The sequence below is a fragment of the Spodoptera frugiperda genome, chromosome 22, assembly GCF_023101765.2.
Source record: "Spodoptera frugiperda isolate SF20-4 chromosome 22, AGI-APGP_CSIRO_Sfru_2.0, whole genome shotgun sequence".
In the NCBI taxonomy this organism is placed as follows: domain Eukaryota; kingdom Metazoa; phylum Arthropoda; class Insecta; order Lepidoptera; family Noctuidae; genus Spodoptera; species Spodoptera frugiperda.
This window is the reverse complement of record NC_064233.1, coordinates 4,819,992-4,843,811: the sequence shown is the minus strand read 5'-3', so window position 1 is coordinate 4,843,811 and position 23,820 is coordinate 4,819,992. Positions and strand designations below refer to the sequence as shown.

General features: G+C 36.3%; 1 protein-coding gene across 4 annotated transcripts in view; it reads right to left on the bottom strand.

Annotated features, from left to right (window-relative positions):
- The window catches only part of LOC118279929 (endoplasmic reticulum junction formation protein lunapark-B), a 31,435-nt gene extending 8,345 nt beyond the window's left edge, over positions 1-23,090 (bottom strand). The window contains exons 1-8 of one of the 4 annotated variants that reach the window (XM_050702395.1): positions 22,704-23,090; positions 7,096-7,331; positions 6,449-6,581; positions 5,807-5,921; positions 4,465-4,589; positions 3,300-3,429; positions 2,233-2,376; positions 1,544-1,624 (exon numbers count right to left, since the gene is read on the bottom strand). In XM_050702395.1, the coding sequence (XP_050558352.1) occupies positions 1,544-1,624; positions 2,233-2,376; positions 3,300-3,429; positions 4,465-4,589; positions 5,807-5,921; positions 6,449-6,581; positions 7,096-7,331; positions 22,704-22,730 (991 nt within the window). In that variant the 5' untranslated portion in view covers positions 22,731-23,090. Of the gene's footprint in view, positions 1-1,543; positions 1,625-2,232; positions 2,377-2,778; positions 2,909-3,037; positions 3,168-3,299; positions 3,430-3,646; positions 3,777-4,464; positions 4,590-5,806; positions 5,922-6,448; positions 6,582-7,095; positions 7,332-22,703 lie in introns of all 4 variants that reach the window. The other 3 variants (XM_050702397.1, XM_035599785.2, XM_050702394.1) reach the window with 3 other exon arrangements.
- Between the last annotated feature and the right edge of the window lie 730 nt (positions 23,091-23,820).

The window sequence follows — 23,820 nt, the reverse complement described above, 5'->3', positions numbered from 1 at the left end:
GTGATAGGAAAATTCTTGTCCCCTCGGGCTATTTTAGAATAATGATCTACAATTCTGTCCAACATATTTGTAAGAAAAAACACGATGTCTTCGAAAAAAATGGAATAAACTTGACTTTTAACCTTGTATATTTTTTTAGTAAAAGTGGGATCGATGGGGATTTTTGACATTGTTTATAAAAATGTAGTTAACATTTATGCCAAGTTTAAGCTCTATACGAATTATGTCTAGGTTGCAACTTAATTTCATCTATTTTAATCGCAATATCACGCCTCGACCAAGACGGAAGAAATCATTGAACCATACCCTTACCCCTCAAAAAAAATGTTTCATAAAGCCACGCCTTAAATCCCCGAAGGGGTAGGAGGAAGAGGTGCACATTATGCCACGTAATGCCACTGTGTACACCCACATTTCACAATGTATATTGTATAGTCCGGTCAATATACGATATTGAAATATCAAAAATTCCGACAGAGCTGAATTTTGGTACAGACCTTTATTTTACTATAAAGATTAAAATATTAAAAGTCCCCATCTATCCCATATGTGCTTCAAAAGTTATTCGGGGTCAAAGGTCAAGATTTTAGGTTTTTTGAGTTTTTCTCAAAAACCGTAAGTTTTTTTGAAAAAATACCTCAGACCAAATTTGTAGATCTCAAAATTCTCTACAAAATGGTCCTTATAAGTTTTTCTATAAGTTTTACCGTTTCTAAGATACATTCGTGTGTCCCCACACACATTTTTCCACTTTGGAAGCGTCTAACTTTCAAACGATTGATTTTGATGAAAAGTGGTTTTTACACCATCTTACAAAGTTTCAACTATGTAGGCCCAACAGTTTCGGAAATAAATGTCTGTCCGTCCGTCCGTCCGTCCGTCCGTCTGTATGTCACAGCCTGTTGGGCCACGAAACTGTTGGGCCTACATAGTTGAAACTTTGTAAGATGGTGTATTTCGGTAACCGCTATTCGAATTTTGAATAAAAATTTATAAATTTAAAAAGTAAAGGGGGGCACTCCATATATGGAACTGATTAAAAAAAATTTTTTTTTCAGCTTACATATCCGTGATGGGTGTCTATGGATAGGTCTTTAAAAAAGACATTAAGGTTTCTAAAACCACTTTTCGTCAAAATCAATCGTTTGAAAGTTAGACGCTTCCAAAGTGGAAAAATGTGTGTGGGGACACACGAATCTATCTTAGAAACGGTAATACTTATAGAAAAACTTATAATGACCATTTTGTAGAGAATTTTGAGATCTACAAATTTGGTCTGAGGTATTTTTTTGAAAAACTTACGGTTTTTGAGAAAAACTCAAAAAAACCTAAAATGTTGACCTTTGACCCCGAATAACTTTTGAAGCACATATGGGATCGATGGGGACTTTTAAATTTTTAATCTTTATAGTAAAATAAAGGTCTGTACCAAAATTCAGCTCTGTCGGAATTTTAGTTCTTTCATTACTGTTTTCAGGTCTAAATTGACCGGACTATGTAAGTCCCATGTAATATTGTCAATATATATTGTGATAATACATACCATGTTGCCTGACAGTATCGGCGTGTTTGTCGTCATCACTGTCGCTTGCCGAGCTCGCGAGAGACGAGTCATCGCCGCTTCCTGTGCGATCATACATCACATGTCACACAAAGGGATATCGTGAATGATTTCGATATATATTTATAATAATGAATGGGGGGTTTAACTCTAAACTCAATTATTGATCACAACTGCGGACTGCCTAGCGGGTTACCGGGGCTCCGGCTCGAAAAACAGGAGAAGGAACGGAGTGGTTTTTAGTCAGTAAGAGTCTGACACTCCCTCTCGCCTCACCCAAGTCGGAAGAAGTTATTGGATGATATTCCCCCTCAAAAATAAAAGGATTTAACAAAATGAAGCATAACAAATAATCTCTTTAAAATTACATGCACAAAGTATTATAACGAATGCTTTTACACACATGTAGGTGTAAATGACATTGGACATATGAATTGGAGATACGGCAAAAAAAAATACAATTCATGCCTGCCATTCTAGAAAAAACTATATACAGGCAGAAACTTTTAAATACTACATTATAGAGTGGAAATTATGGCAAACCCTCTTATGTAAAGAAGACCCATAACATAGTCCAGCAGTGAACTCTTACGATATTGATGATGATATATTACTATGATAACAAACAAAAACCCCTATTAACTAAACAGATTAATCATCCTTACACTCACCCTGTACAGAAGTATTGGGCAGCGCGGGCAGCGGTCGGGCGGCCAGTAGCGGCGCGGCGGGGCGCTGCTTGCGCGCCGGGTTCAGGCGGCCGCAGTACGCGCACACGTACGACACGTACTCGAACTCTTCAGCCATCGCCATGCCTAAAGGGATGGTGTAGGTATTTAGTGATTGAGGAAATGGTTTGTTAAAATCTCACATATAGGTGTCATGAATGAGTAGAGAGAGACTGAGACTGAGACTGAAAAAAGAAAACCGGCATACCAATCGAAGCGTTTTATCTACTAATTAACAACTCACTAACTAACTACCCAACTCAGTAGCTACCTAACTAACTCACTCGCCAACTCTTTAGCTAACTACCTATCTCGCTTACTCACTCACTCACTTACTCACTCACTCACACACTCACTGACTCACTCACTCCTTAACTAACAACTCACTCACACACACACTCACTCACTCACTCACTCATTCATTCACTCATTCACTCACTCATTCATTCACTCACTCACTCACTCGCTAGTTACTATAAAATATGTCACCATTATGCGACGAGCACTCGGAACAGATGAGAGCCATGCGATGGTTGGGCCCGTCCTTCAGCAGGAAGTCCACCACTTTGTCTAGAGCAGAGCGGTTCCTCTCCGGCAGAGGACGCGGCAACTGATCCGACTGGAACACTCACTCACTCACTCACTCACTCACTCACTCACTTACTTACTCACTAACTCAGTCACTAACTAACTACCCAGCTTGCTAACTCAGTCGCTTGGTAATATAAATAATATAAAAATATGTCACCATTATGCGACGAGCACTCGGAACAGATGAGAGCCATGCGATGGTTTGGCCCGTCCTTGAGCAGGAAGTCCACCACTTTGTCTAGAGCAGAGCGGTTCCTTTCAGGCAGCGGACGCGGCAGCTGATCCGACTGGAACACTCACTCACTCACTCACTCACTCACTCACTCACTCACTCACTCACTCACTCACTCACTCACTTACTCACTCACTGACACACTCACTAACACTAACTACCCAACTAATATATAAAAATATGTCACCATTATGCGACGAGCACTCGGAACAGATGAGAGCCATGCGATGGTTTGGCCCGTCCTTGAGCAGGAAGTCCACCACTTTGTCTAGAGCAGAGCGGTTCCTCTCCGGCAGCGGACGAGGCAGCTGATCCGACTGGAACACTCACTCACTCACTCACTCACTCACTCACTCACTCACTCACTCACTCACTAACTTACTCATTCACTTACACTAACTCACACACACACTCACTCACTGACACACTCACTAACTCACACACTCACTCACTCACTTACTTACTCACTAACTCAGTCACTAACTAACTACCCAGCTTGCTAACTCACTCGCAAGTTAATAAAAAATATATCACCATTATGCGACGAGCACTCGGAACAGATGAGAGCCATGCGATGGTTGGGCCCGTCCTTGAGCAGGAAGTCCACCACTTTGTCTAGAGCAGAGCGGTTCCTCTCCGGCAGCGGACGAGGCAGCTGATCCGACTGGAATACAAACGAAATGCTATCTTAAAAGTTACAAGAATAGGGTGTTTTTCAACTTTAACTTAAACTTTTTTTTACTTGTTAATAGTTATACTTATAATAAATGGTACTCGTAGCTATTTGTCAAGCATGATGAATATGACTATCGATTCAAAAATCTACAGTCAATTTGGTGTGACTTCGGGAGCTACGGTGCTACGGACAGACAGGTCCAAATTATGACATCAATTTTAAGCTACAAGCAGTCCCAGATTCGGGTTTAGCAACGTAGCAACAATAGCAATATCTACAGACCCCAGTCCAGTTTCCTTGAGTGAAGGTTAATGGACCCCTAAGTACAATTTACTGACATTATAATATGTAAGTAGACCATATTAATTAATTTAGACATTTTAATATGATTTTTTTTTCACTAACTACTTTTTTTCTAGTTATATCACGACTTTAATTATTAATTTTTAATGTTTTAATTATGTTACTAAACAAATTGTTAAATTTTAAATTTGTACCTCCCTAAGGGCAAAATATGTAAAGGACACTGATTTAAACATTAATATCTTGCTTGCTTTCTGTACGTATAACGCATGTTTATGCAAGTAAATTATCTTTATCTTCACTCGCATTGAATATGTAGCATACTAAATGTAACACCCTTTTAAGAGCAGCCATTTTTATTTAATCAACTTACCCTAAGCCTGGGCCCCTTGTAGACAGAGTTGGGCGAGTTGACGACGGGCACCAGCATCCTGTTGTTGTTGATCGGAGTCGACGTCTGCATCGCCAGCTGACGTTGGCGCAGTTGGCCGGGAGTCGCTGCTCAAAGGAGGGTCATTGATCATTTATTATTTCTTGAAACTTTTATGTGTTCTCCCATCTTGTGGGGTTCTAAAAAGCACGGGCCAATGCCAAGTGCTGTAAATGAAATATTGACGGTTAAAAGGAAATATGGTATAAGCGACAAAAAATGAAATGTTCAGGAGAGCCGTTTAATCTCGTCGGACGTCGAAAGAATACTAGGATTTTTTTTTTATTTTTTGGTAGGTGTTTACCCCAAAAATGTCATCGTAGAGCAATGAGAGTAATCATTTTTGACCAAAATGTCGCTTATACCCTATTGCCTTTTAACCGTCGATATGTTTTTCTATGTATTAAGGAATTTTCGGGTTAGACGGCAAGTATTTAAGACTACTGCTTTTTGAAGAAGAAGGTTGGTTGACGGGCTGACTTTTGATTTAACTCATTATAAGTGCCAGCAGCTTTGCCCGCGTTCCCGTAGGATAAAAATTGTCCCATGTGTTAATACAGATTATAATCTACCCCTGTTCCAAATTTCATCCCGATCCCTTCAGCAGCTTTGACGACTGATTGAGTAACAAAAATACACACATACTTTCGCATTTATAATATCAGTAAGATTTATACAGGTGCAATTTAACAAGCTTGCCAAAACGTGTTTTCATATGTGAATATAATTAATCTTGTATAAAATTCGTATGCAAGAAACGTCATAACCGTTTTACGTCAACAATTATTGTGTGAAGTGTATTTAATTATGACGAAAGTAGTAGAAAAAACACTTATAATAGTTACATAATATGCAAGGGGCAAAAATAAACAATATAAATATAAACTTAATGATTCCCAGACAATTAACTATTAGTTACATAATAAACAGTTTTCTATTGTCTTTAAAAAATGAGTTTGTGATGAGAAAAAGAGAAAGGAGAGTTTTAAAAGGGAATTTCATTCACTTTTAAACAATTTCTTAGTAACAAATGCTTGGAAACTAATCTACATCAAATAATAATCTGGTAGCAATTATTATTTCAATATAATCACTATCGTGAAACACTTTACGACTTACTCACGCAAACTGTACTAAAAGTGCTCAAAAATATTAACTAGTACATTATTATGAGACCCGGTGTAACTCGAAATTAGTCGAGCATGCTCAAAAAGTGAAAGAAGTGAGTAAGCCGTATATTATGGAAAAGAGAGAGAGGATTATATACAAAAGGAGTTCTAACTACCTGGGACCGGCGTGCTAGGGGTATTACCGGGCACATTCGTCGATGGTACGAAAGGCTTCAGCGCTTTCGATTGCTCCTCAGGACTACCGTATTTGTCTAAGATCTCTTTTGCAACCTGCAATGGAAGTTAAAATGTTTAATTTGGTCGCAAAACTTACCCTTCTACAAGCTTTGTAAGCACGCTCAGAGCGTTTGCCCGATTTATTTTTACCAGATTACAGACTGAACACTAAAATGGTCAAAAAATTTATATCTAAGTCATTTTGGTCCTTCTAATGGTGTTTCTAACCGTCTTTCTTCAAAAAGTCGGTTAATTGTAATTGTTTTTCAAAAATTGTAAATGTGATAGATTCTTAACTCTCAAAAAATATTAGAAAGTGTTAAAATAACAGTTTTATTTATAGTAAAATAAATTGAATAATTGAAATATAGAAATAAATACTTGTTTTCAACTTATAACAAACCCTGCATCTCACGTTTAGTATTCAATCAACTGCGCTGATAACAGCATCTTTATGTACATTAAAGTAGTCAAAAAACATTAAATATAACAACAAAACTACTAAATCTAAGTTCAGCAACTAATACCACAAGTAAATATCTCAATTTTAAGTTCAGAATTTAATCTTCTCTAAAACTCACTTTGTACGTCTCAGTATTCATAACTTCTTCCAATATCTTCTTTTTCTCTTCTCTCATCTTCGATAGTTTGATCCTGTTCTTGTTTAGCGACCAATTGTAGTACCAAGATATTGCTGATCTAAGGAATATTACTCTGGAAAGAAGATGGCATTTTTGTATTCCTCTGTTTTGGTGATTGGGAGACATTAATTCTTCTTTAATAGATATTTTGCGTACCAATTCTAAATGAGCAATGTTTAGGTGGATTTTTGCTCGTTAAAGACATAGCAACACATCTCTCCAAAATCTTACGTGAACTCTAATCGCATCAAAATTGTCCTAAAAACCTAAATACATATAACTCAAAGGTGACTGACTGATATAGTGATGTATCAACGCAAAGCTCAAACCACTGGACTTTGAGTAAATTTCGCATGCAGAGTCAAATATTATGTCTTTAGGCATCCCCTACGAATTGATTTTGACAAATTCCATTCAAATGATACTTCTAAGCGAGCGAAAGCTAGTTTAATGCTAAAATCTCACCAAACCGTGGTCCATATTCTGTTTAACCCTTAAATGAAGATCTACGCGAGACTCAATCGTGTCTATTGTGTCTCATATACCAGCAGACAAGAGGGTAAACAATAAAACCAAAAAATACTCACAACACAGGCAGAACGAGAAGCGGCGACGCGTACAGAAGAGAATACATCCAATGCTGACTCTTTCCAACGTACATGTAATAGTATAAAATGGCAAACAGGACGTATAAACCGACCGAGTACGCCATAATGTATCCAATGACCCTCTTGTGGGTCTGTTCCTTGTATTGGCCATCTCTTTCGATCCTCTTTATATCGGTTTCGAGTCGTTCTAGGATGTCTATCGTTGTTTTCTTGCGCTGTGGATGGGGAAAGAAGAAAATTATAAAACTTGTAAACTGATAGTCTTTAAAGAAGTTTGGTCCACTTGCATTTTTAGCATTGAGAAATTGGTATCTAGTCTCCACCGCCCACTAGGGGCCTTAAATCCATTGTGATCAAACCCGCTAGCTGAGGCAATTACATTGAGCAAAAATGATCGTACTGGGCCCCATCCAAAAATGTGGTCTTTCTCAAGCATCTAATCATTATAAACCCAGTTTTATGATTCTTCTTTTGTGTCTTAATTGTTTAATGAATTTCACCTTTTCATTAAAGTATAAATGCTAGAAAAATGAACCAAATATAAATTGTTTTATGGTATAAACCGGTAAACGAGGCAGAACGAGCAACGGATCACCTGATGTAAGTAATCGCCGTCAGCCCATGGACATACGAAATACCAGAGACGTTACAAGTTTCGTTGCCATGCCTTTTGGGGTTAGGAATTTAAGGGTTGTTGGGAAATCCGGAATTGGGAAGACAGGGAAGTAAAGTAATTGGGCCACTGCCATAACCTACTCACACAACGAAACAATGACGCTTGTCTCACGTCGATTTTCTGTGAGGCCGTATTGGCCATCACTTTCGAGCCGACCCATTCGTTTCGAGTGGCTCTAGGAGACTTACATAATATGTATACCTGCCTTAAATTGAAACGGGAAGATATTCCTCACTCTATTTGTAAGCATATTTGCTTCACAACTCAAGGACGAAATTAAAAATAAATGAAATATGCAATGACGACAACCAGAGCGAGAGTCTTGAAATAAATTGAATTTATACTATTTTACATGACTCTGAAGTAATTTATATTTTTTATAGCTACTCATACATAACCGTCAAATGAATATTGATCAAAGAGTGTATGTGTAAAATTATATGTAACTAGTTGATGCCCGCAGCTTCGTTCGCGTAGATTTGTGACTTCTTTTACAAAATAAATGTAGCCAAAGTTAACCCTTAGTACATCAGTTACCCGCCAATGAATTTTCCGTCAAAATCAGTCCAGCTATTTCAGATATTAGACAGAACAAACAGACAGAGAGACAAAATTGTAAAATAGGGTCGGGTGTCTCACATTGAACCAGGCAGCTACATTTAACCACCTCCGAATCTCGAAAATGTGACATTGCTAAAGTGCGCTAATATGAGTAAAAGAGAGGTATTTACGTTCCATTCCTGCCCACTAGTTTACGTGGCGATCGCGAGCAAAGTGTTTTTATGAGGAGCATTCGAAAGCAAACTGACTCAAAAAGTAAGTCTTTTTTGCAAATTCAATTCTTTTTTAGCTTTTTTCGATTAAATAATATCAATTTAATTATATATACATTGTTTTCTATGGTTAGTTAGCAATTAAAAGCGCTATAATTCGTGTTTTTACGAGATTGATTTGCCGGTAAAATATTGAAGTTAGTTATCAAAGCGTGGTGTGTCTCACAGTGAGCCACCTGAGGGTGGTACACATTGAGCCCTGGAACATTACGTACATCCCAGTCACTAAATGAGTTTATTTAAAGAAATGTTTTTAATTTGTTATAAAATGGTGCGAAACGAAGTGTTAACAAGAAAAGTGGTGGGCATTTGGCTGGCAACATGCTTAAAGCCCTTAAACTGCACAGGTGAAAGTATTCGTATAAGATTTAAAGTGATTTTAATAAAATTAAATATAAGGCTGATTATTAGACTCTTGAATAGTTTGTTTTATAATAAATAAAAATTGTATAATTCACTATTCCTGTTTTTATTATTCTCACAAAGTTTTTCGCTTTGATTTCGCTTATAAATGGAACTAGAATACATAGAAATAAGGTGGCTAAATGTGGACCATACCCTGGTTAAATGTGTACCACCTGAAGTACTCATTGAACCAAAAATCATTTTTCATGAAAACCTTGTTTACACTGAAACTAAAAGGAATATGAGAAATTAATGTTTTACAAAATTAAAGCTAGATAAATTTGCTAAGTATACACAAAAAATTAAAGACATTGATTGAAAATCCAGCCCACTATGAGACTTTGAAATTTACCTGGTTCAATGTGAGACACCTTACCATACTTATGTTATTTTGGTTTATGTATCGTATGGGTACCGGGGTTCCGTCTCAAAGCTAGATTAGGACCGGGTGGTTTTTATTTAATGAGAGTCTGATATCCCTCTTGCCTCGCCCAAGTTTCCCAGCTTGGGCGGACAACATATGATTTCACTCTCTCAAAAAAAATGGTAACGTAGGAAGCGGCGGTTAGAGGGTTAGTCTTTGAGAAAGTAAATTAATAGCCAACATGTCGATTATTTTAATGAAAGAACTAATTACTTTTTTAATTATTTTTTTCTAATAAATTGATGATGTTTACTAAAGGCGAATAAATTAATGAATGAGACAAAATAAAGGCGATCCGTCCATAGCATCCATAGCACGCATCTTTCCATATAAAAAGCATAGCTAGCTGAGTCCGTTCCCACCAGTGCTAAGCTATGTGTACCAATGAATATGATTGGTGGAAGCCAAACGCATCCACAGCAACGTAGCATAGCACATTTCTGGTGGAAAAGCACCACAAAACTCCATATTTTATTACATTTAGTTAATAATAATTAGAAAGAAAGTTTGCGACTATTCGCGTGAGCAATTCACCTACTTTTTTTTTTTTTTTTTTGTGGGACAAGCCCGCCACAACCTCCCATACCGCTGCAACTCCTGTAAGCCAGGATCTACAGTAGATACAAACATGAAAACACCGGAACACTGAAGTCCGGCGCGTCCCAGGGAGTGACTGACTTGACACAGACTGTCTTGGATCCCGCAACGAAACAAATCAGAAGATGTTATTAGAGGAGAAGAAAAAGAAAACGATAGTTTCCACTTCCCTCGGTGAATTTAATGCAGGAGACAGGATGACTTAAGCCTTAAGGCACAAAAGAGACTGCACAACTGGGAGAAGCCCAGTCGCCAAGCACCACGGAAATTTTACTTAAAACTAAAATATTAAATGCTAATACTAAATGGGTCCTATGCGTGAGCTGTTATACTTGCTTCCAATAATAGGTATGGCAAAAACGCCTAAACGCACGGAAATTTGCTCGAGACTCCACAAGGTCCGTGTAATAAACTGTACCTGATGAAGCAATTAAATTATCCAACATAGTGTTACGCTCAGATTGCCAGAGACCACACTTCCAGAGTATGGGATGGGCGGATTGCTCATGTTGCAACTCCGCTGTCGAACATTGGCACCAATTTACCTACTTATAACGTGAGAAATCTGAATGTGCAAACAATTTTTTGTTTTCTGTATTTACCTAGATACCTGAGTTAAGAGTCTCTGTCTTGGATGACCAATGCTTAAAATACTTCCGTGCCTCAAAGAGCTCTTAAGGTAAACGTCCATAGACGATTAAATGATATTTATTTTTGCAAATAGGTTACAATGTAACTCTTTTACACGTCAATCTCTTAAATAACTAGATGAAGCCCATAGACCCGCATCGTACGCATCGCACGCATTCCGTATGACGTCATCAGTACGCATCGCATATAGACATTGCTGATGATGCGGATCAGTGGACGCAGTTGTATGAGTTTCTATACAAGACAAACTAAAATCCGTTGCGTGCGATGCGTACGATGACTACGATGCGAGCCCGTGGACGCTTACTTTTAATATCGTCAATTGAGATTCTCAGATAAATCTACATAGATCGCTTTTTGTTGCAAGACACTTGAAAGTAGAAAAAGCATGAAAAAATTATAATTAGTTTCAAGAGACAATTGGGGCGCGAAATTACACACTATAAACGAGTGGCGCCTTGGTTTTCATCGCATGAGTGATCATCTGATCATAGCTAACTTTTCTAAGGATTTATTTATTCTTTCATACCAATAAACCTTCCGAGGTCTTAGTACGATTTTATTTTACGTTTAACAAGATCAAAAAGAGACCGCGTTTAGCGCTCTGATTGGTTGATCATTCGCGCCGGCCAATCACAACGCCGAACGCGGTTTCGTTTCGATCTCGTTTAAGGTCTCAGCACACATATGGGATCGGAAAGGGATCGTCACCGTATTGCCTCGAGCCGTTCAGAATGGTTTGTATTAAACTCCCTACTGCAACGCACACTAATCGGAATAGTAACGTAATCGCCTCGCCTCGGAACAGGCTCCGAACTTGAATTCCCGCGCTTACGGCTCATCGTCCCCGCACTTACGTTTCTCCGTCCCCGCGTTACGTCTCTCCGTACCCGCGCTTACGTCTCTCCGTACCCGAGCTCACATCTCTTCGTCCACCCTTTCCCCTTTCCCCTCCCGCGACGGGACGGCGAGGCGTAAGCGCGGTGTCGCCTAGCCGTAGCCGAGTTGACGTACAGGCGCTGCTGATACGCTTTCGTTACGTGCATACGGTAGGTTGACGCCTGGTTGACAGCGAGGCAAAAGGCGTTACGGTTACGATCCCTTTCCGATCCCATATGTGTGCTGAGACCTTTAAACGTAAAGCAAACTCGTACTAAGTACTCGCCTCAGATTCAAAATAAAAAAATACTTTTTCAGTGTGTGTCTAATATTTTTTCATTACCTAACTTACGGACTAAATAGATTTTTAATTTTCATACCCCATCATCATCCCTATTATATTAAGCCCTAGTCTTTACCAAACATGACCATTGAACCTGTAACTTCATTCAGACTTTCTTACAACTACAACGCCATCGAGACATCTCATCATCGTTTCAAAAAAACATTCACTTTCCTTGAAAGTTTGAACTGAGCGTAATTAGAGCATGTCCAACACATTGAAGCCAAGCAGATAAAAACTTTAAACACATTTGAATAAAACTTAAAATCGAATGTCTAAGTCGCGTTTAAGCTCCAATGATTTTTCACAATAAAGCACTCTACAGCACATAAAAATAAGACTGAAAATTAAAAGATTCCGATCTTAGTTATATTTCATAACTTCAGACAATAGAGGAGAAAGTAATTTTGGTATGTATTTAAAGCATTTGCCGTGACATAACACGGTAGAGTAGACTTCACTTGTCACCTCATCACCCTCCTCTTCTCAATGATTAAGTCCCAACTAAAAGATATTTATGACCGGAGTGATACTACGTTCTACAATGGAATGAAACAACGCTTGCATTGTTGTAACTAAATATTTTTTTTACAATTTTTGTCCGTCTGTCTGTTTGTTACGGCTTATCTCTGAAATTGTTGGACTGATTTTGACGGGACTTTTATTGCCAGGTATCTGATGTACTAAATTAGGCTATTTTTATTTTTGTTATCCAGCGACGGAAGCTGCGGGCATCAGCTAATATACCATAAAATTGGTATATAAGAGTCATAAGACCACACGATCCGGAGCTTTGGACTACCTAGCGAGTTTACCGGGGCTCCGGAAAGCAGGAGTAGGAACGGGGTAGTTTTTAGTCAGTAAGTATCTGACACTCCCTTACGTCTCGCCCAAGGCGGGAGAAGACATTGGATGACTTTACCCCTTAAAAAAAACCACACCATTGAAAATGTAAGTAGACTCAATTTTTTTTTTAAATCGGATGCACTTCCATAAAAATCTTTACAAAAACATTCAAGATGTTACATTTATCTGACATTGAAGAGATCTGCGTAACGCGATAACAAGGCACGTGTGTACCATCTTCGTATCGTATTATGAGATTACTAAACATGTACCTACTTACTACTACTAGGTGGTGAATCATAGAGGTAAACCGTTCAGTCAATACGTTTATTTATTTTAATCTTTGAATAGGGATGATGACGGGGTATGAAAATTAAAAATCTATTTAGTCCGTCAGTTAGGTAATGAAAAAATATTAGACACGTACTTTTTAGGGTTCCGTAGCCAAATGGCAAAAAACGGAACCCTTATAGATTCGTCATGTCTGTCTGTCTGTCCGTCTGTCCGTCCGTCCGTATGTCACAGCCATTTATTTCCGAAACTGTTGGGCCTACATAGTTGAAACTTTGTAAGATGGTGTATTTCGGTAACCGCTATTAGAATTTTGAATAAAAATTAATAAATTTAAAAATTAAAGGGTGCCCCCCTTTAATTTTTAAATCTCCATACATGGAACTGATTAAAAAAATTTTTTTTTCCGCTTACATATCCGTGATGGGTGTCTATGGATAGGTCTTTAAAAAATACATTAAGGTTCCTAAAACCACTCTTCGTCAAAATCAATCGTTTGAAAGTAAGACGCTTCCAAAGTGGAAAAATGTGTCCCCTCCCCCCTCTAACTTTTAAAATAAGAGAGTGAGAAAACTGAAAAAAATATATGCTGTAGATTTCAATGGAAACTAACAACGAAAATTGGTTTGAACGAGATATCATTATTAGTTTTTAAGAAATAAAACATTTTCAAAAACCGCAAATATAACTTTGTCGTTCATACAAACACTATGTAAAACCAAGTTATTTTACAACTTTTATATTATGTCATCTACTTGCTGTTACGGAACCCTTCATGAGCGAGTCCGACTCGCACTTGGCCGGTTTTTTTATTTTGTCATCTAAGATAACATTACTTAGATAAAACGTATGAAAGTTTAGGAGTGGGAGCAAATACGTCATTTCTACGTGTAAAATGTAACCAGAAGTGACGTCAAGCGATATTTAAAATCAATAATATCATGGAAAGTTTTCGTAAGAAAATAAAAATACGTGTCTGATATTTTAAGAGAATTTACTAGATGAACATTAAAATAAACATTAGTCATGTACCCTATAGACTCAAACTCGAACACAAATCATTTATTGCATTCATATGTAGGTACATAGATTTTACATTAGCAGATTAATTTCAACATGAAAACCAATTCATCTAGTCAGTTGGCATTGCGAGCTAACATAATTGTACATATTATGAAAAAACTAACATGGCATTATTTTATTTATCAACAATATGTTATCACCACTATTATGTATATGTTATTTTAATTATTGTAATCAGTATTACATATTATGTCCACTATTATAATATGTTATGTCAATTATTGTTCTGAAACGTTTTTATGGGATATAAAGTAGAAGAACACTTGGATCATCTGATGGTAAGGGATCAGTGCTGCTCATGGACTCCCGAAACACCAGAAGCGTTAGCGCGAAATACAACACAAACGTTGTTTCACGTCGGTTTTCTGTGAGGCCATGGTATCACGCCCGTGGTGTTTCGTTGTATGAGTAAGGTTACTGGAGGCCCAATTATCCCCCTTCCCAATCTTCCCAATCCCCAATTCCCGAACCCTACCATTAAATACAACAACCCAACCCTAAAATTCCTAACACCCAAAAAGCCAGCAACGCACTTGTAACGCCTCTGGTGTTTCAACTGTCCATGGGCAGCGGCGTGTTTCATAAAAAAAGACCTTAACTGTTACAAGTATCACCATTTTTAATTCGGTAGTTTCCGACACGTATTAATGGATCACTACTTGTATAAGACGGAAACAGATGAGATTACACGATAATACTAAAAACAAAAAAACCACTAAACACTTTGCCCCACAGATTAGATAAATGATTTGCGAAATACATTATATACGTAGGCAATATAAATACTGATTATATTGATATTCGAATTCTGAGTGAAATGACGGACGACGAACTAACGAAATGATTAGGAACATCTGTGAACTAATATATTAATGATGGTAATTAATGAAATTCTAAGTTAACAATGAGAAAGAAATTGTTTACCCAAAGATCTGATTGTTCACAGTCTAGTCGTGTTTTTGTAAACAAAACAGCAATAAATGAGCATAACTAAATAAACATATTTAAATTTTGGAGAGTCTAATAGTTTTTTTGTTTTTCTCCTGTATCGTGGGTGCGTTTACAAACATACGATTTCACATGCACATGACACCCAGACCCGAAACAACAATTTGTGGATCACACAAAGAGTTGCTCCGTGCGGGAATCGAACCCGCTGCACGTTACGCGGCAGCCGGTTGCCCAACCGTGCAGTCTCTCAGTATTGTGCCCGGTAAAATCATTCCATCTTAATTTCCTACCTTGAAAGGTATTGCACTTTCTTTTCTAAAACTACAAGAAAGAACAATGCCAAGCCATTTAAGTCCAATTATGCAAATCACACCCAATCCGATTACTGATATTCGCAATTAGCTGAAGCGACAATGTCGTTAGATTTTCCGCCCACACTAATCACGCCCGGACATTACGTAATCGATTCAAAAGGCAATTACCAAAGAGGATTACAAAGACCGATATGCAAGCCTTAATTAAAAAGTCAAAAACATCGTTCAAAACGTCATTGTCAAAAATTGGCGCGAATTATTAAAGATGGCGGAAAAGGAGCGAATTTGGCGCGCTCCTTGATTTTCCCTGTGTTTTGTACCTTGTTTAAAGCCCGTCGCATATTTGACCTTAACAAATGTACTGTGGTAAGGTACGCGTCCACAGGCCCGCATCGTACGCATCGCACGCAACGGATTTTAGTTTGTCTTGTATAGAAACTCATACAACTGTGTCCACTGATCCGCATCGTACGAAACGCATCATCAGCAATGCCTACATTCGATGCATACTGATGCCATACAGAATCCGTAAGATGCGTGCGATGCGTACGATGCGGATCAGTGGACGATGCCTGTAGACGCTTACCTTTAGACACTCAAAGGGTTAAGTACACGAATTAGGTAATACATAAATAGAAACTTCACCAGATCCCAGAGCATGATTCATCACAGAATGACCAAATAGTAGGCACAACCTAAACAAGTCAGACCTCCTAATATGAAAAACTTTGTAAACAAACAAATTCAACATTGAATTTGACCTTGAGAAGCGCATCATCTCTGCTAGATGACGCACGAGTAGCGAGCATATGTCGGTTAAGCATTTTATTACCATCCGCTAGTTAGTGACACCACAAATGCAAAACTGCGTATGAGATAAGTTCTCAGAATGCGGTTTGCAGTATCTCATGTAGCTTGCGGAATGGCTGAATGAATTTTATTTTATTGTAGGTACCCACATCAAACTGATGAGTACTGAAGGCTCTAACTTCAGTAGTCACGATGAAGTACCTATACCTACATCACACCCATGAGTGCTGAAGGCAGAGGACGACCAAAGAAAAGACGGATAGATCGTGTGAAGAATGTAATGAAAGGGAAAGGAGTTTATAATATGTAGTAGAAAATGGAAAAAACGGTCATTTTGTGTCCTCCAACCAGATTTGGATATTAAGGACAGGAAGAATACATCACATCAATCAATATTGCTTTAAGTGTGGGAGAGCCATGCTTCGGCACGTATGGGCCGGCTCGACCGGGGTGATACCACGGCCCCACAGAAAGCCGACGTGAAACAACGCTTGCGTAGTGTTTCGTTGTGTGAGTGAGATTACTGGAGACCCTTCCCAATCCCCGATTCTCCAACAACTCTTAAATTCCAAACCCCCAAAAAGGCCGGCAAAACACTTGTAACGCCTCTAATGTTTCGGGTGTCCATGAGCGACGGATTGCTTACCATTAGGTGATCCGTCTGCCCGTTTACCGGCTTATACTACAAAAAAATTAACCTATCATTTTGTAAATACGAATTTATTTTAACATATTAATTAGATTAATGTCTGAAGTGACTACTGACATGTCAAAAAATAGACTCTTTAATCAGGTCAGAACATCGACATTGATTTATTATTTAACACACATAAACATTTTTTATTTCAATGTTCAGATTGATTCTTAGTATGATATATTCATAATAGTTATTCATTTTCATATCAAATTACCGGCTACTGATGTTATCTATCGCGGGTTCGGTTTCATGTACAGAACAATACAATTCTATGTGTGATACGTCCTATTATGGAGCAACATTTATTTTGAAATCTAGTATTGCTATCTCTATTTTTTATGAAATAGGGGGCAAATGCACAGACGGGTCATCTGATCAGTGCCACTCATGGACATCCGCAACACTGGTGCAGAGGAGTCATAAGTGCGTTGCCGGATTATCTAATAATATGGCAAATCCTCTTATAAAGGAGGTTGATGATTTTTGTATGGTATAAGCCGGTAAACGACCAGACGGATCACCTGCTGGTAAGTAATCGCCGTCAGATATGGACACTCGAAACACCAGAGGCGTTACAAGTGCGTTGCCGGTCTTTTGGGGGTTTAGGAATTTAAGGGTTGTTGGGGACTCGGGGATTGGGAAGATTGGGAATGGGGTGTAATTGGGCCTCCGGTAATCTCATTCACACAAACGCAAGCGTTGTTTCACATCGGTTTTCTGTGAGGCCGTGGTATCATTCCGATCATGGCACTCCCACACTTGATGATGAAGAAAGACCATAAGAAATCCGTCACTTATAGTTAAATGCATACCAAACTAAACTAAAGTAAAATTAAATTAACATTCTTCGAGTTCAAACCGTTGTAATCAACAACCGTCAAGGATACAAAGTGTTAATGAAAACAATGCATAATACAGTTGAGGCCAACGGCGGACATTGTTTTGCACTCCACATTATTTATTCTTGAATAATAATTATAATACTGTGTTTTCTTCAAAGTTTATAATGATATTGATGCCATGTGGCACTGTAAAGCCTCGGCCCCACCAGGAACATTTGTCGAGCGACATGTGTCCCCAGAAACAACAAACGATGTCGGGCGATGTCGGACAACATCGCCACGACATTGTCAAAATATGCCTTGTCGCACAGTCATCATCGCCCGATGTCTCTTAGTCGACTTATCCCGTCGTATGCTGAAATACTGATTAGTGCGAGACACAATGTCTATTCTATTGTTGTCTCATATAGCCGCAGCCGAAAGGAAGGGCTATTATTTTATCGGGACACCATGACAGTCCACTAGATCCACGCGACACATAATGTGTTTTCTATTGTCATATACCGACAAACAAGAGGTTACCTAGACTAGAACAAAATAAACAAACAGCGAAGCGCCACGTTATCGAAAGACTAGTAGGTATTTTGAAACTTAACGCGCGCGTGTTAATGACAATTTGTTGTTTCTTTATTGTGATAAAAATAAAACTAATGAGTATACAAAAAAAGTTTCTTTGAGAAAGTTGTTTGTAATCATGAGTACAATCACTTGTTTAAGTATCGGTCACTAATTACCAGTCGCCCTATATAGGCTACCTAATTATTTAGAGGCAATTTTAAATAAAAATAAAAACTAGTCAAAATAATGTTAGTCACCTACTCATATTACCATGAAACTTAAGTTATTTTTCCTTAGCCACAAGGTCAACTATGCTATCAGATTATTTTATTTAACACTTTAAAATTAGTGAATGGAAAGTAATATGATCTCTGTAACACAATAAAACAAAGGCTTTCTGTATGTTTGTCTGTCGAAATACAAAAAATGGAAATTACGGTTTTTTGTTAAGCTGTGTTCATACTGCCCGGTCTGTCCAAATTGCCAGAACAAGCTTAAGGGCTCCCACACATACCTAAACTGCATCGAGTGCGATTCTAAATGAGTATTTGAATATTTCACATGCACATGAATCAATAGGCACCATCATTTGCATTACGACTTTTCTTAACAAAAAGGAACCAAAGGTGTAATGTTAATTTAACATAAAGTTTCCAATAAATAAATAAACATTACGTTTAAGTTGATTCAATATCTTAAATTTGAGGTGAAACGACGTCGCATCGCTGGACGTCGCGACGTCGTATCGTGTTTATGAGTGGGAGCCCTAAGGTCTAGTGACAAAATAATGTTTTGCAAACTCTTTGACAGTATGCCAGAACCCATAACAAAATTGATATAGTAGGTATTCAGTGTTATATTAGAATGGAGTCATTATTAAAATAATTAAACTTGAAATACTTACTCCAAAAACAGTCAATACACTATATGCTAATGGACAATTCCATTTTAATTTAACAAAAATATCCATTTACGGTTTAAGGAAAATAATTTTAATTTACTTTATTAAGGTTCAAAGATTGTACAAAGTTATTACAGGTCCCACATTTGAAACAATTAATATTTCGGACGTCACAAATTCAAATTCACACTCATTGTGTTAAAAAATTAAAAGAGGATTTATTTCCTCTTTCCTTCTTAATCATCATTTAGTTTATTTTTATAAATAAATGTATTTTTCACAAAGATTATAATCTTTGTACTTATATTTTTCCTGAACTCGGAGAGTTAAAAATTAAAAGATATTGATTAAGAAGACTTGTTTAAGTGATTGTATGCATCTAATAGGCACCGAAACTACTGAAATGAATTGAAAATTTATTACACCATTGGAAAACATACTTACACTTAAATCTATACTAATATTATAAAGCTGAAGAGTTTGTTTGATTGTTTGATTGTTTGTTTGTTTGTTTGAACGCGCTAATCTCCGGAACTACTGGTCCGATTTGAATAATTCTTTTTGTGTTGAATAGTGCGTTTATCGAGGAAGGCTATAGGCTATATAACATCACGCTGCAACTATAAGGGGCGAATTAATAACGAAAAATGTGGACAAAACGGGGAAAATTATTCATTCTTCAGGGCTTCTATTGCGTGCGCTGCGAAAACGGTTCAAGATACGAAAAATATATGTATGAAAGAATTATTCCTCTTAAAATGATCTAAAAAAAAGTCCGCGACAGTATATGTCTATCTTTTAAGGTTACCTTATTAGAACCGTTTTTAGGGTAATCAAATATGGTCGAATTTAATGCATTATTTGTAAGAGTTGTAACAACGTAATAATATTAATCTTTATCCAAATAAATATGTTATTGATTAAGAGTATTTAATTGTGAACAATATTGTCTTTGACGTCATTTAATTTCAATGAACACCTTAAAAGATATTACAATTTTAAAATAACACCGACATAAAATCACCCGCGCCGCACGATGTTCAAAACATGTCGCTGCAAGGAGCAGAGGCGTGGCGTGCGAGCGACGCGGAGAGGGGGGTGTAGCTCAGCGAGGTACCATGCCGCGCGGCTCATACGCGCGGTCGGCTCCCTTCTGAACAGTTGTATGCAGCGTTATTTGTTTCTGCGATATAATATCGTCGTGTATTGATACTTTTTAAATACTATTTCATTTTGTTTTAAAGATAATATTTTGGTTCTAATAATTTCACAATTATTAACACTTTTTTAGTTTTAATGTAGATAATAATTAATTATAAGTAGGTGTCATAGCTTTCTTTATAGTATTGTTTGTTTTAAGGATAGTATTTTGTTTCTAATAATTTTGCAATTGGTTCTAATAATTTCACAATTATTAACACTTTTTTTAGTTTTGATGTAGATAATAATTAATTATAAGTAGGTGTCATAGCTTTCTTTATAGTATTGATTGTTTTAATGATAGAATTTTGTTTCTAATAATTTAGCAATAATTAACATTTTTTTTTGTTGTATATAATACCCGTAAATTGGTGTTATCTACATAAATATTCTTATTAGGTAAGGTTTTAGTTTAAGCATACAGTTATAGTTATAAGTACGGTTATTCTTTTGACATAGGTTTTAGTTTAAGCATACAGTTATAGTTATACGGTTATTCTTTTGACATATTATATTTTATTAGATTTTCATAAGTACAAAATACAGGTAAAAATAATTAGGGTAATTATTTACTTTACTTTTGTTTTTTTTTTCTTGATTACGAGTTACGGTTTGGTTAAGTTTTCATTCCTACGTTCTTTTTTCACTATAATGCCTAGAAAAAGATCTCAGCTTTCTCGGCAGACTGCTAATGCAAAGCGGCTGCGAGTTTCGCGCAGCAATGAAACAGAGGACGAAAATATGCTTAGGTTGGCTACTCAACGGGCAATCAGTGAACAAAACCGTGCTAATGAATCGATCATAGAACGTTCGCTATTTCTAACGGATCCAGATGATTAAGTGAATTAATCCTTTTCGATACAGGAAGCCCAAAATCGGTTAGTGATTTATCGCAAATCTCATAAATTTTATCTTCAATTAAGATTAGTCCATCATTGTATATATCATCATTATATGCTAATGTCATATCCTGATTCTCTAAAAACTAAATGTCTGAAATAATAACATAAAATGACTATAATTTAAAAAGCTGAGGAGGTTGTTTCCAAAAATAAATATTATGCCCAAAACAACTACTCCACGCGGACGAAGTCGCGGGCACAGCTAGTTAGAAGTATATAAACAGAAAAATCATATTATATTCATTTGTAAATAAAAATGTTAAATGAATTATTAGTCTACATAAGACTAATAGAAAGAAAGTCTATCACAATATTTTCATTTTAACTATTATCAAAAGTAATCTTAATCCAAAGGTATTAGATTGAGATTAGTTATTTATTTCAGGCCAAAATACTAAAGAGGTAGGTACACAGAAGCAAAGAGGTTTCTTCAATAAATAACATATTGTTTTGCATTTAAAATCTTATTAAACCATTTGATGATAATAATAATATTAACTTTTTAAATAACTGATTTAATTGGTAAGTTACACTATGTAAGTTTAGAATTTTTCTAACAAGAGAAATGAAATTAATGTATTCTTTGACTAGCAAGCATTATATTTCATAACATAATTATAAACAAATTCAAATTCAAATAAAAATATAACTATAAAATAAGAAAGTGTTTAAAGTGCAGGTAAATCTTTATATTATGATATGAATAGGTACTTTTAAAATGAATGTTAGAATTTTAATTGAATGAACAAGGTATTTTTAAGTTAGGTATTTGATAATTAGGTATTTTGTTTAGCCATTGACAATATAATTAGGCAGTATGTGACAGTTATTTTGCAATTTATTCCAAATTGTAACTAACTATATGTATAACTTTCTTGCAAGTTTAATATGAAATTCTAATAAGTTTATAAGAATTTTAATTAGATTAATTAATTAGCTATATACTAATGACTTATTTACTGCATAATTTTCAGTAAAGTAGCCTAATATAGAGTGGCATTCAAGAAATATTTTGGTAAAACTATACATTCATGGTGATAACATCAAATTATCTCAATTTTTGTTATTCATTTACCATATTCAGATGTCCATTGCAGTTAGCAGTGCCGTTTTCCATGTCCAGCAGTGGAATTATAAAGTAGTGAATGTCAAACTTAACGAAAGTTCACAAAAGAACATTAGAGTACTAAGTGAAAGTCACCTACAAAATAATGAAGAAGAATCATGCCTAGGTACGATCAGATGCCTGATTAAACCCATTTATAATACCCTCAGGTCACGGGCAAACATTTGAGTTGCCGCCAAAAGAATATTCTAAACGTTTCGAAATATTTTTGGCTCTATTACAAAACATATGTGAAAATCAATCTTGAAATATACTTACGCGAAATCTTGATATAATCAGACCCATTTTCTTGACTTTATCACTTCAAATGTAAAGTCAGTTTATTAAATAACACTTTTAACTATTAACACAGCCTCGTTTTAGCCTTTTTAGAAGCTAAAAATAAGTTTGGCATAACCAGGTGATAGGTTGATGACGAATGTTTTATAACCTATAACGCCGATTCGTGAACATTACAAAAATATAAAAGCTAATTGACCGGCAGTTGGTTTAAATGTCAAATCACATATCCACTGGCTATTTTCGATTCAATATTATTTGCAAAATCCACCGCAAGAACTACTGAACAAATAAAATTCAAGAAAAAAACATTTACTTTCAACAATCATCCACAGATACAATAAGTCGCATTATGACGTTTGATGTTTTTTTTTATTTTACTGACATCTAGCAGGTTATTCTGCTTTGTAAGAAAAACTCTTCTATCTAAATTAAATATTATTTGATTTGAAATTGCTTATTTGTGAGCTTTGTTGCACTTTAATCATAGTAATTGAGTGAGTCTTATGGGAATTGGTGAAGTGAAAGATAAAATCTTATCAGACAGGCAGAACGTAACAATATGTTACTTATTGTAATGAGTAGATTACCCATCAGTATCATAAATGATAGCTGAAACTTGAAAATATGCAAAATATTTTGAAGAATAATCACTGGTTTATTACATAAATCCTATATAAAGTATCCTCTTTGAATAGTTATTTTTCGTTCAGAAACGTTTTTGTCTGTAGTTGGTAGCATTGGATTGCTTTTATTTCGTGTAACAGAGCGAGATTAGTGATACCAGCTCGACTATAGAGTGGCCATAATAAAAATTACAATATGTTTTTTTATTATTATTTTAAGGGCTTTAACTAGTTTTAACTTATTAATTAGCTAATATTTCAGCTATATCTTACCCCAAACTTAAATTTAGGGTGCCTCACTCAAAGCGGGAGAAGTGATTGAACTGGATGACGTTCCCCCCTCAAAACAAAATTATCTAAGTATTTCATCGTATCGGATTTGGTTTTTCATTGGTTTGAATTATATTTATCACAATTTCATAAACTACCATTAAACTGACTTACAACCACTGGAACGGTAAAAATGATTA